Source organism: Podarcis vaucheri (genome assembly GCF_965113315.1).
Source record: "Podarcis vaucheri genome assembly, chromosome: 1".
Classification (NCBI taxonomy): Eukaryota; Metazoa; Chordata; class Lepidosauria; order Squamata; family Lacertidae; genus Podarcis; species Podarcis vaucheri.
In genome coordinates this window covers 29,947,287-29,961,786 of record NC_138759.1, presented here as the reverse complement: position 1 = coordinate 29,961,786, position 14,500 = coordinate 29,947,287, and the positions used below count along the sequence as shown (strand labels likewise).

General features: G+C 43.8%; 1 protein-coding gene across 27 annotated transcripts in view; it reads left to right on the top strand.

The window, feature by feature from the left end:
* Positions 1-14,500, top strand: part of NRXN3 (neurexin 3) — a 1,220,542-nt gene that overhangs the window by 525,872 nt on the left and 680,170 nt on the right. For all 27 annotated transcript variants that reach the window (XM_082232019.1, XM_082232034.1, XM_082232025.1 and 24 more), the window contains 4 exons: positions 5,286-5,405; positions 9,649-10,030; positions 10,339-10,529; positions 13,107-13,280. In XM_082232019.1, coding sequence (XP_082088145.1) covers positions 5,286-5,405; positions 9,649-10,030; positions 10,339-10,529; positions 13,107-13,280 — 867 coding nt within the window. The remainder of the gene's footprint in view (positions 1-5,285; positions 5,406-9,648; positions 10,031-10,338; positions 10,530-13,106; positions 13,281-14,500) is intronic.

The window sequence follows — 14,500 nt, the reverse complement described above, 5'->3', positions numbered from 1 at the left end:
AGGTTAAGCCCCATGTTGGGCAAAAAGATTCCTGCATTGCAGGTGGTTGGACTAGATGACCCTTGTGGTCCTTTCCAACTCTACAGTTCTAGGATTCTGTACCTACCACCACAACAGAAAGTGAAATTTTGACCACTTAGGCTGTGAGAATCCGCTATCAACTCAGCTTCAGGTGCTTACCAGTGGTGTCTTAGAGATATGGCATTTGTCACAGTCCCAATGTTCCCTCCTTACAACTGATTCCATAATATTTTCTATATGTCTGTAAATACCTCTGTCATCCGTGGAGCATAGTTATGTTCATAGGAACGAATGAAGATGTTTTATACAGAGTCAGGCCATCTAGGTCAGTATTGTCTACACTGACTGATAGCTCCTCTCCAGGATTTCAGGCAGGGTTCTCTCCCAGCCATACCTGGAAATGCTGGGGATTGAACCTGGTGCCTTCTGCATGTAACCAGAAGTTTCTGGACGACAGCTCCCATCACCCCAGACCATTGATGATGCTTGTTGGGTCTGATGGGAGTCCAGCAACACTTCTGAGGTATAGTATTTCAGTCTCACTGTAATGGGATAGCATGGTAAGTACCAGCAGTTATATTAAAAGGGAATGATTCCTCCAAGGAAGGACAGCAAGACAGCACACAGGTAAGGAAAATAAGAGCAAGGCTAAGGAAAGCCATTTGAGGCCCCCTCTGTGCTCTTCCTTTGGCTGCAAGAACTCTGGTGGTAAGGAATCTCTAGAACCTGCGTATGAGCAAAACCCTGTATGTGTGTGCATGTGTATGTATTTATGTTAGTTTGGCTGGTGACAAGGTACTGCGAGTTATTTGTTCTTCTTTTCATTTCAATGCTCCTTGAGGAACTGCCTTTTCGATATTTATATTCAGTCCCATAGACTGCTTCATTAACATTTATGGTAGAGTAGGCAGGCACAATAGACAGTGATATTTGCACATGAATACATGGGTGTGCATGTAGACAGACACTCATGCACAGAGTTAGGAGACCCACATCAGGATGCTTTCTTTGCCCCCAAACATTTAAACCAAAGAGGCCAATGAATCTTAAAACTTGTTGGTAAGATGACTGATTTCAACCTTACCATTTTTTTTAAAGCTCATTCCATTTCAATTGCTTGGCACACAAATGGATAGAATGGCACATCCAATTGTGTGACTGGGAGTTTTCTGTCTGGCACACAAACATGTGCCCCTAAGATCATTATCTTTGGGGGTAATTTATACTTCCTGTTGGTCTTATTTTCTTTTTCACCTGTCCCTTGGAACACTGCCACTAATGGTACATGCTCTTCTTCTTCTTGCTTCCAGGGTAGCTCTTTGTTAACCAAACCCACACACCAAGTTTTCCGATGTGCAACAAAGCCCATTTCCCCAAGAGTGGACTTTTTTGAGATAAGGAAAGTGGCAGGAAAATGCGGTGGAAAGAGTAGGATAACACTTACTTTAATGCAATGCCATTGATAATCACTGCAAACAAATCAGAGTGAATACTCATTAAAATGCCAACCTTCTCGAGCCTCCCTGCAAAATAAATTAGGATGAATGCTGTATACACAGGCCATGTGGAAGCATCCAGAGACATGCTTTGGTGGGATTACATTCAATAGTTACCTTTGCTAAGAACAACCAACAGGCCTGCTGTCTTTCCCTCATCTGGCTGGACAGATTCCAGGGCAGGAATCTTGGAGGCCACCCCAAAGGACATATAGTGTCCCCAAAGCTGAAAGCTCCCCTTACAACGGTAGCAGTTCCAACCCTCACTCCAGCACCTTCGTCGTTAATCTATGGCTAAAGCACAATTCTCATTATTCTGCTTTCTGCTATATGCTAATCTTCCTGCCTCTTATTTGTACTCACTCATAAAAAGTAAGTAATGAGCAACCAAAAAGAAAAAAAAGGGGGGGAGCCTAACGACCAGCTGCCATCTCATCAAAAACATTTAAAAATAGAAAGTGTCTCCAGGAGTTCAGCTTCCTTCTAGGGCAACACGCACCATTCCCCCCCCCTCATTATTTAATGCCAACTATCTATGAGTGGGGGAAAGGCTGCAAGGTGTTTCTTACTTTTATTTCATTTTGACAGTCCACCTGGGCTGGCTACTCCAGCCTCCTCTTCTTCTGCTTCTTCTGTTAGACTTTGTTTCCGTGGAAACAGTTGTGATGTAATGCTGAGAAAGGTGATGTTGAGCAGGAACTTACAGCAGGTGATCACAGATGAAAAACAGCTCTATTCCCCCCCCTCCACCCGCTGCAGATGTCTTCCAGAGAGCAAAAACAACAGCCACTAAAACAAGAGAACAACAAAGCCTGGTGATAAAGAAGAAAGTAGTGACAGATAAATCTAAAATGATTTAAAATCAGCTCTTTGTAAATAATATTCCACAAACAGCCAGAAAGCCTTTGAAGGCAGAATAATCCTTTCTCTCTTCTCCCTCACCCCAGGGCTATTAGTTTTGAATTTCTGTTGTTTGTGAATGCATTTATGCTCTAGAAAGCAACGGTAGCTGGCATATTTATTTATTTCCCCCAGTATCTTTTGAGAGCAAAACCCCTGATCCTAAAGCATGGGATTGCTGCCACGCTGAAAGAAAGAACCTGGAGTCATGTGGACATGTGCAAAGGTGCAACTAGGTGCCAATGTGCTATTTATTTATTTATCCGCTGAATGTCAGCCTGCCGTTGCTTATCAAAGTCAAAGAAGTCACACAGTTTTGTTTCCAGTCAGAAAAGCAGAGCTGGCTGAACACAGAAGAATGGTTGTAAAATCTCCACATCATTCTCCTTTTTTGCTAGCTGCCACCAATGTAAAAATTTGGCCCCAGCTGCATTACAAATGTATTTTATATGGAATACCGAGAAGGAGCATGGTTTCCAAAGTATCACATCTAACAGTGGCCCGGCAAAGGATGAAAGTGGGAGCCAGATTGTGGGGTGGCCTGGATGCTGCCATGACTGGTAGTTGATTGCCCTGGCTGGGATCTTAGTGGGCTTCCTCCTCTCATGGGGGCCAGCAGGATCTTTAAAAGGGCCATTCAGATCCACCATCACTAGTTCTCACCAGCCTGAAAGTGATGTTTCCAACATGTCCCTGTGGTGGTTAGCATGGCTGCAGAGACCTCAAGAGTGGAGACCACATATAGGCACCTGGGCAGCAAATTAATAGGCTTTGTGGCAACGTAGCGTGGTCTCAGGATTAGCCACCCATCAATAACGGCAAAACCACTTGAACTTCTGCTTTGAGGAAGTTCACCTCTCAGAGGCACGCAATGGCATGTGGCTAGAAGATCTGTGCTTCAGAGTGCTAGACTGGTTGCAGTGATAGGAGTGGCCAGTAGCGAGCTTTTGACAGCTCACCCACTCTTGTGGCAGAAATGTCATTGGGTAGGATCTAAACATAAAGGGGACCCTCAAGTAAACCAGTTCTCAGTCCAAGCTGAGGTGGGCTGGGCCTGATGCCACTCATGTCAGGTTATCAGCGGGATTCCAGGAGCATAATATAGACCATGGCCCTTATATGCTGGTCAACGCCCATGGGATTCTCCAGCAGGAGTGCTGGGATGATGTAATGGGCTTTAGATTGAATATTGTAGGGGACTAGTGGATCCTGGCCCAATGCCATGCCAACCCTGCTTTCCACACTATACTCAATAAACGTTTTGGCCTGTTTTTCACCCATAGCTGTGCCCTGGGTGTTATTAATCCCCTATATGGCATCTAGGGAAGCATCCCCAATGCATTTGCCAGGTTGTTGCAGTTATGTAAGGAGCCCTGTATGCTGAAACCAATTACAAATCTTTTATGTCCTTTCATAATAGAGACAACCAAACTCTGCTTGCATTCATCCCAATTGATTCCACTGACTTCAAATATTTTGCTTTGTTTGTTTTCTTGCTTGTGTGGCTTGAATTCTCACACCTTTAGTCCCAAGGGGCCTTCTTTCAAAACACATTTGCTAAATATCTACTTTTTCAAATGAGAAATGAAGGAGAAAATTTGAATTTCTTTGCCCTTAAAATGCCCAAGCCAGATCTTCTGCCTTTTTCACTGATGGCAGGATGGATTTTTATTCATGGAAGGATGCTGTTTACCCTTATCCTAACTTGCCCAATTAACCACTGAAGTAGATCCAGGACTAATGCATTTACTACATGAACGACACAATTAATTCCAAATATATTTCTATAAATGGGAGTCTTCCACTTTGAGCATTCAAATCTAGGCACCGTGCCAAGAAACCATCTATCTAGAGCCACTTCTTGGTGTTTGTGTGCCAGTAAAGCTATGTTCAGTCTGCTATCCTTGATCACTTCTTGGACAGAGATGACATCTCACTGGAATCCACCTTTAACACACAATTTACTGCAAAGTCCTGATTCAGCTTTCCATTAGAACCAGACCTTCTGCTAGCTTACTTGTAGCTTAGCCTTTTAACTTCTATTGATGCTGCTTGAGCATTATGTGCCTCATTTATATCTGTGGTCTGGGGTGTTTGATGCACCCCTTGAACCACAAGTGATTCCCTGATCTCCGTTCTACAAGGACTTCCATTTGCAAGCAATAAGCATTTATTGAGAATGGACAGCCAGAAAGAATTGCAAGCCTGGCTTTCCTTCAGGAGCATTGTCTACCCGAGGATCTATGCTTGGTACTTCATTATACAGAAAGGAAAGCACCTAAAAAGTCCCAATTAACAAAGAAAAAGGCGGAGTTTGGACTGATTATTATGGAGATGGTAATATCTGTAGCCAGGCTGTTCAGTATAAGGGTAATGTTGGAATTGCTGAGGGCTCATATATGCTTGACCTCGTCTGGAGATGTGTTTGCAGAACTCAACCTGGTGTGTATGATCACTGGGAAAAATAGAAGAGTTGTTTACTTTCCATGGGGAATAGGTTCCTTCTCCCCTCCCCTCAAAGCAGAAACATTGTCATTTCAGTTTCCTACTGACTTATCCACTGGTTTTATGATCCTTTAGCACTGCAGTGAAGTTTGCTGATGTAAAGTAAGAGGGAACATTTAGTCTTCCTCTGAAACTATGTGGGGCTGAGATAGGTAAGGAATATCTTAGAGAGAAGGGAATAACAATCCCCATTCAGCTTTAAGTGGGCAAGGCATGCAAATGTAATTTGTACCACCTTTTAACAAATTAGCTTTTGCACCATCATCACACCAAGATGATTTCAGTGACTTTTCCAACCAGGCAGGCTTTTACTGTGCAACAGATGTGGCCTTAAAATTTTCTTCTACTTACCACTGTCCCCAGGTAAAGGACCTGAGACGCTTTATGCTGGGCAGAAACTCAATGACAATGAATGGCACACAGTCCGTGTGGTACGTCGGGGAAAGAGTCTCAAGCTGACAGTGGATGATGATGTTGCCGAAGGTGAGTGGGTGGTTCATCATGGGTTTCTCGTTTTGATTGAGAAGACCTAAGTTACATAACAGTTCTGTCACTTTGCACCTTTGGCCATGCCTTACCCTTAATACTACCTGTTTCCCCAATAATTAGGACAAAGCTTGGACCCAGTAATCCTGTTCCCAGGTGGATGCCAATGTCCCTAACACTATGCTCACAGTGTAATGTGAAGCATAGGAACCCCAAATTATACAAGTAGCTTCCATGAAAAGAGGCACGTGGAGCATCTGAATCACATACACTTTATTAGCTTGGTGACAGAGATGCTCACTTCTCCACCATAGTGAACAAGGTAATCGGCTTCGGTAAACATCTGAACCAAGGGCAAAGACTCAGACTAATCCCATTTAACAACAGTGGGGGCAACAGGAAAGGGTACCATGCTTCTGTGCTTATGTTTGCCATACTTCCTTGTTAGGGATGATGATGATGATAATGATAATTCATTATTTGTACCCCACCCATCAGAGGGGTTACAATGCAGCCAGTGGTGGTTTCCTACTACTGCACCTCTTAATTCATTTGTAGTTCTGACATCCCAGACATGCCCTATTATCTTTTGTAACTGTTCTGAAGTCAGGAAGGAGGCTCAGAATTCCGTAACTATTGGATTGTGCCCCATAGAATGTTTTCCTGTCATCCAGAAAAGATTTGAAACATAAAGCGGCCAAAATCCAAGTTTGTAAGTGTGCATTTTATTAGCCTAGTGGCAGACTTAAAATTTGTGAAGAAGAGAGTTTAGAGTGAAATGGAGCAGGGGAGAGAAATATGGAATATAAATAGCCATCCTATCATTTCAAAGTATTGAATTTTTGCAGGAATATCTAGTAGAAACGTAAATTACTGGCTTTACATAAGACGATCCTGTGCACCTGTTTAGGACTGCAGTCTTCTACCTCTATGTTGGAAAAGTATCAGTGCTAAGTAGGGTGCAGTTCTGAGGCACAACCGCTTGATGGCACACACTGCCTTGCACAGCCATGCTTGCTGGGGGGGAAATGTGTGCATGGAATTTAGAGTCCATAATTGTTAGCTTTATGAGCGCAAATGTGGAATCCTAAACCACTTTAAATTAATCTTACATATTGAAATATATAAGTTATTATTCATGCAAGTGAGGATATAAATAAACATCTACATGACATAGCCATGGAGGGCATCTGCATAATGATAAATAAACAGATATGCATGTGTAACAAAGCAGTGTCAAAATGGTTTCCTAAAATTTGTTGTGACCTGCTCTGGGTGAATGGTAAGTAAGAAATCCAAATAAATAAATAAATAAATAAATAAATAAATAAATAAATAAATTTTCCCCTTGCAGAACAGTGTGGATAATATTTTGCTAGGGGAGTGGGGGGGGAAAGAAATATTATTGGGGGGTGGGATTATCCTGTGAAATTTTGGCTCTGTTCTAGCATCCAACAATGAAGCCGTATAGTTTTGTGAGTGTGTGTTTGTGTGAATACTGTTGAAGTAATTTAATTAGAGCTTTTCTAGAAGCAAATAATTAAAGACCAGCATAGAGACATGCTATGCCCAAACTGAGAGGTAATTTGCCATCTGAAGTTAATGAGGCTGCTTTATCCATTTGCTTTCTTCTCCCTTACCCCCTGCCACATCACTGAGCAGGACCAAATGATAACCAAAATAACATCAGACAGTAGGGTAAAGCTATTTCTGCTTGCGAAAAGCAGCAGGATGACTCTCGAGCACATTATCATTCTTATGACTTCGTCATCACATTTCTTTCCTCCCTCCCTCCCTCCCCTTGCCCTTGATAATTTAATTGACAATCCTCAGACTGGGAAGCAGGGAAATTTATTTCTAAAGTGTTTTTGAATTGCTTGCATCTGTAAGATCTGATTCTATACAACAGAGGCATGTCCAACTTTCAAGACACTGCGATCTACACCCACTATTAAAAAAACTGACAGTGATCTACCCAGGCAGTCCCAGGGAACTCTTGATCCCTGTCCTTCACTCCAGCATGGAGCATGGCACATTCCAAAATGTTAGACGGGTCTTTGGAGAAGTCTGTAACATGGAAGACCATTCATTCATACCCCACCCTTCCAGGGGCTGCACATCCTATTTTGCCTCCTGAAACAAAAACAGGATGTGGCACCCTGCTGCCTCTGCCTCCCAATTTCAAGTGAGATCACACTGAAATTGTGCAAGACTTCACACGACTTTGGGCAGTGGTGGAGGTGGCAGGGCAGGCAAGGTATCTGCCAGGGTGTTGCCTTAGGGGCTTCTGCTGCCTGAGGCAATTCCCTCACCCCACCTAATGAATGTGCTGGCCATGCACCCTTCCTCCAAGGAGAAAAATGGGCTAAATTTTATACTCTCAACAAACCTGCAAGGCGGGCTGAGAAGTAAGCCCTTTTCAGGCATTCAGGTTGAACCCATGAAGGGACCAGCAGGAATGTATGTGGCAAGTCCTGCTCCCTTTATGATGATGCACTCCCTGGCCAAAGATGTGATTGGCCTGTGCTTGAAGGGGGCTGCCTCAATTGCACATTCTGGGTTCCTGTCATTCTGGGTTCCTGTCCCTGAAAAAACCAATTCCTTCCGATTAATGCCAGTTATGCCAGACATCAGTGGGAATGAGGCTTGCTTCACGCTGTCCTGCTTACCCCATCATTCATTCAGATTAAACACCTGAACAGCATTGTAGTGGCTGGCCCAAGGAGCTGTGTGGAGATATGAGCCTAGCCCTACTTTCCCAAAATCCACCAACCAGCTGCTAATCCATACCTTATCTTCCCTTTGCTTACTGACTCCCCAAAGTCTCGTATTCCATATCTCTTAGTAGCTCAATGTTTGCCCAGCAAGCAACAGTTTGGCAGCTGAAAAATGTCCTTTACAGTCCCGAGTTCAGTCTCTCAGTTGTAGTTGGGAGACATGCCTTAAAGAGAAAGAAACACCCAACCACCCATTCAAGTTCTGCGCTGGTCAAGCTAACTGAACCAGACCATTATGAGCCCAATCTGTAAAGCAGGCACACTTAGCAGAGCAAAAACTTCCAGCCTTGAGTCCTTGATCAGATGGTACACTAAGCCAAACCTTGGTTCAACAATAATAAGAACCAGGAAGGAACGAAGTGATGCTAGACTTTCCTGTGGAACACAGGTATTAGCCTTCCCATACAATGCCATGGGCTTCTATTATTACTATATATTATTGGGAGTTAAGGTATGCTGTTTTTAAAAGCGTGATAACATCACACAGCATACAGTGTAGCACTTCAGCTCAAGTAATAAATAGTGGACTGTGATGGCAAAACAGACAAAGGTTTTTCCGATGCAAATTTCAAGAATTGGCTGAGCTGTCATTAAGGACATGTCATTTCTAAAGGATTAAAGGAGTATTGTTGGATATTTGTGGAGGTTAATGTAAATGCAGGAGCACATTATAGATTGGGCCATTCACCACACAAAACATTTTAATTTGTAAACTTGATTTTTTTATGCTTATTAAAAATAGTGGCTTTCTGGTTCTGGTAGTTACAGCAGGTGATAGATCTATGGAGTGCTGATGAAATGCCATTGCACTTTTAAGCTTGCCCAGGCTTTCATTGAGGTTATCTCTATAACAAGCCCTTGGAGACTTATTTCTAACCCTGTTTGGGCTATGTGGAATAGGCAACCCAGTACTCAGGTCTTTCATCCAGTTTGCAAAACTTTTTCCCGACCAAGAGTAAAGGGAAAGAAGATCATTGGCAGCAGTAACATGCACACTACATTATAACTTATTTCCTCCCCTTTAAAAGTATTTATATAGCATCTAATAATTTCTTTAAAATCTCTTAAGTGGTGTGCAGTACAAAACAAAGAATATGATTAAAGCAAAAATACCTCATAAAACTAATAAAGCAGTAATATAAGAGCACATGGAAGCATAAAAAAACCACATTAAACACAAATTCAGGGAGTTGAAACACATAAAGCCAGGTCTGATCTTATGTGTTAGGGAAAACCTTGAGAAAAAATATATATCATTTCAAGATGCCTGAAGCAACTGATGGTGGCTGCTTCATGTATGGAAAAGGGAAGGACATTCCATAGTACAGAGGCGGGAGCAGAAAATGGTCATTAGTATTGGAAATCTTAAACAAGAGTAATACTTGGAGGCAGGCCTCGTGTTACCAGTCCTATTAGCTGCAGAACTTTTTTTTCAGCTTTATTTACTGTTTTCTGATCCTCAGGTACTATGGTTGGTGACCACACCCGTTTGGAATTCCACAATATTGAGACTGGGATAATGACAGAGAAGCGTTATATCTCTGTCATTCCCTCCAGCTTCATTGGCCACCTCCAGAGCCTCATGTTCAATGGCCTTCTCTACATTGACTTGTGCAAGAATGGTGACATTGATTACTGTGAACTGAAAGCCCGCTTTGGGCTGCGCAACATCATTGCGGACCCTGTCACCTTCAAGACCAAGAGCAGCTACTTGAGCTTGGCAACTTTGCAGGCCTACACCTCCATGCACCTCTTCTTCCAGTTCAAGACAACCTCTGCTGATGGCTTCATCCTTTTCAACAGTGGTGATGGAAATGATTTCATTGCAGTTGAGCTGGTCAAGGGGTAAGTAAGATATTATGTTGTCTCTGGGAGTAGGTTGGTCAATCCATGTAGGCAATTGTGCCGTCACAATGACTATAAATTCATATTCTTCTTTCTCCTGGGAAGGTAAGTTGGATAAAATATGACCTGTTCTGATGAAGCTTCTTATTCTGCTCTTTGACCATGGACAACTCATTAAGACCATCTGGAATTTGGGTTAGAAAATTAGAGCAGACTGTTGCAGATGTTTTGAATCTTTTTTGTGTCTTAGCCATTAATTCATTTTCATTCTGGGCTTTCTTCTGAGTAGGTACTTGTGTCATTTGCAGGTATATACACTACGTGTTTGACCTTGGGAATGGACCTAATGTCATCAAAGGCAATAGTGACCGGCCTTTGAATGACAACCAGTGGCACAATGTAGTCATCTCCCGAGACAACAGCAACACCCACAGCCTAAAAGTGGACACCAGGGTTGTTACTCAGGTCATCAATGGTGCCAAAAACCTTGACCTTAAGGGTAAGTAACTGGATCTTACCAGATCAGGTAAAATACATTCTTTGTATTCATGATGCACCATTTTGCACTAGGTTTAATCCTTGGCAATTCCAGTCAAAAACAAATTAGGTGGTAGGTCTTGGAGAGACCTCCCACATTTAAAAGTCAGGTGCTATTTGGAATGGACAGTACTTTGCATATTCATTTCTTATCAATGTATTTTGATAAGGTTTTTTTTGAGATGAGAACCGCATCCGAACCTTGCCTTGCGCACTGTGAAACTTGGAGGGCAGCTAAATTCTTATCTGCATATTGGTCCAAGAGGTGCAGACTAGGTTAGTTCCTACTGGAATTCTCAAAGAAGAAATTCCTCAAGAACACACACACACACACAATTTCATACCACACAGCGCTCTACACATACAGTACTAGTAGGTATGCAGTTTTCTGAAAAGAATCGTTTTTGAGTTTATCCACATGGATTTTTTCTTCTTCTAATTTTCATCTCATTTCTTGATCTAAATGAGAAGCAAGGTTTTTTGTGTTCCGCTAAAACTACAAACAGTTACCATATATTGTACACATTATATGTACAATATAATGTACATATACACTCCAGGTTACCTGTCAAGGGATGGTTAGCTGCTTGTGCTTAAAATTGTGCCCCTTCAGAGTTTGTGCGACCCCACAAACCTCTGTGTGTGACAGAGCTCCTCAGACATGTCTGCTCTAGTCACTAGTAGAGTCTGACAGTGGCTGTCTGCGGAAGCGCTTCCAGCAAAGAAGTTCCTTAACGGAAACACGTCTCCTGGACTCACGACGTGGCAGCTTCCGGCGCAGCATGGGTCTCCCTGCAGTTGCTTCTGACACCTCCCCGCTATTTTCGCTCGAAGTGTCTCTCACCCCTTTCTCTCCCCTGCTGCTTCCTGCCTGGGCTGCTGCGTCTCTCTCAGCATTACTGAGATCCTCCTCCAGAGACCCCGCGCTCCCCCTGCTGGTCCCTGCTTTGGCTGTTGACTCTCTCCCAGTCTCTGGGAGCCTTACCACTTCCCTTTCCTCCGATGTCAGTTCCCTGACATTACCCAAAGTAACCAGCACATAAATCTCCTTTATTGTAACTTGAATTCATTGATACAAGAGGCAGTTCAGTAGGGACAAAACACAAACAGGTTGGAACTACCATATTCTGTGTATAAATCCATTTAAAATGGATTCTTCCATTCCTAAATGCTAATGGATGAAACAGAATGGTGGGCAAACCCCCTTTACTCTGGCATCTAGTTGTAAGGCAGATTTTATATGGGAGAGCAGTGAATTGTGTGATCTCCCATTTGCAGTCTGAAATGCTCTAATTCAAGAAGAGTTTTTACATGTGATGAGTTGTTTTCAAAACCCAAGCCTCAGTCTTTTAAAATGAACACATATAAGAACCTTAGAACTTTTCCACTGGGCTAGGCTTTCATGAGTCTCTCTGTCATGAGTCCCCCCCCCTCACCAATGTGTGTCCTCTCCTCCAGTGGGTCTTTCAGGCCATATAGATATGGCTAAAACTGTTACAGTTGAATTTAGTGTACATAAATTTGGGTATATGTTGAAAGTTGTCTTGATTTATATTTTGCATTTTCCTTCCTAGACTTATACGTTGAGTAAAATAGCTCCCTATTTCTATAACAGACAGTCATTTGTACTACTACTACTACTACTACTACTGCTACTAATGATTTTATTTATACCCCGCCCATCTGGCTGGGTTTCCCCAGCCACTCTGGGCGGCTCCCAACCGAATATTAAAACACAATACAGCATTAAACAGTAAAAACTTCCTTAAACAGGGCTGCCTTCAGATGTCTTTTTAAAGTAAGATAGTTGCTTATTGCCTTGACATCTGATGGGAGAGCGTTCCACAGGGCAGGCACCACTACTGAGAAGAAAATCAAATCAGCCGGCTGTTCTTCTGTGGGCAGCTCTTCCCTCTATCTTTTCACTTGTGCGTGTTTTGCTGTTCGGTTAGGAAACCTAAGAAGAAACACTTTCCAGGGCCAAAGGTGCTGAAGTTGACATGCCCAGAGTTCTTGTTTCAATGTTATGAAAGGTGCTTGGGGAGCCTGCACTCGGCTGCCTCTCCTGGTCTCACACACAAAGCTGCTTTGGCAGGGAAACCACAAATCTCAACAAGTGGATCCAAGAGGGCTTGTTAATGGAAGAGGTGATATATCCTTGGGAGCAATTTGGTGCAACACGGTGGTGTATTGGTCAAAAAGTCACAGTTCCACAAAGCAGCAGACATTGCCGTGTGAAAAGAACATTCAGTAATGGGACACTGTTATAGCATTATAATCAGGAAAACAAACACAATATTCCCCAGGTCTGAATGCATCCTAAGTGCTGGGCACACTGTGGGTTATAGTCTGTGCTGCTGTTCCACTTGCAAAACAGGCATCCCCTTCCCCTTTCTCTTCCCCCACAGTCTCCTGTTCATGTGGGGAGAGGAGTGTGAGAGGAAGTCCCCTTGAGTGAGCAGAACGCATTGGATGCAACCCCATAACTCCACTGTTTGCCTTAACCTTTTCCTCTGTCCTGTTGCTTGGTTCCCTCCAGGTGATCTTTACATTGCTGGCCTGGTTCAAGGAATGTACAGCAACCTCCCCAAGTTGGTAGCATCTCGCGATGGGTTTCAAGGCTGCCTGGCATCGGTGGACTTGAACGGACGCCTGCCAGATCTTATTAACGATGCTCTTCACCGCAGCGGGCAGATTGAGCGTGGATGTGAAGGTACAGCCTACCTAAAATGCCATTCCTTCTCACACAGCCTTCCCTACCTCCATGCTGCTCTTTGCATCGCCACCACATATTTCCTCCATAGATGCTCGTTGTGACATTCCTCCTCCATCGCCATCCACATTCAGCCTCCATGATTGTAACCAGCCTGGGTGTGCAAAAGAAATGAGAGGTGACTGTGAAACACTCCATGTTGTAATGTAGCATTCCTTTTTGGGTACTGTCAGGTGCTGGTGGTGGTTGCTTGTGAGTAACCAGGCAGGAAGTACTCTGATCTGTCTTTTACAGGTTTTATTGGTGCAAACTATTTACAGTGCAGAACCACAAAGTTCATGTCCGTCTTAGTCACTTGCAGATTCTGGGAGTGACCCCTTCCGGTTTCTCCCCCAACATAAGAACTTAGACACCCCAAATCTCCACCTCCCCTCCTTACTTTTCACCCCTCTGCGCAAGCTGGGTGACGGAAACGGCGTGTCTGCCTCACGTCCAGCCGGGCTAGGTGAGATGCTTGGGCTCTCAGTAGCATCTTCAAGCCCTCCCCTCGCTTGGCTGCCCCCTTCCCCCTCTGCTCCACTGGAGGTGTGGCTTTCCCCACTGCTGTACGAGGGGCTGTTCCTCAGAAGCATCGGAGGCTCTCTGTATCCCCCTGCCTCCCTCTCCTGATCCGATGGCAGTCCCCTGACATTCATGTTGTGTGTATCTCCAGAATGGAAGACGCACAAACATTTAGGAGGTGCCCAACACAAAAGCAATCCACATAGAAATTGAGGTCACACAACACACATTATTTCCCATCATGAAGTAGCAGCAGGTGTGCTGGGGTGGAGCTGTCCTCCTGACACGACATTGCTGCAGCTTACCTGGGCGGTACTTGCTCAAGGCAGTGCTGAAGTCAGTACTGTGGAGGCACACCAGCAGAACCAATCCAATCCATGCTCCCACCAGTCTGTCTGCAGAACCCCAACCTTCCCGCTGTCCTGCTCCACTGTTGCACAGGTAATCTGCAGTGAAGCTGGTTTCTGAAGGGTGGCTCGACCCTCCCATGCTGGCCCCTACTGCCACCACTCCAGCTCTGATTAACTGCATGGGTATAGTCATATGCCACAGTCCAGATCTGCACCTGAGCATCAAGCTTTTGATAACCTCCTTAGCAAAGACATCATCACTCTTTGAGACCAAGTTCTCTTTTACATCACATCCCTGGGACCAATTCA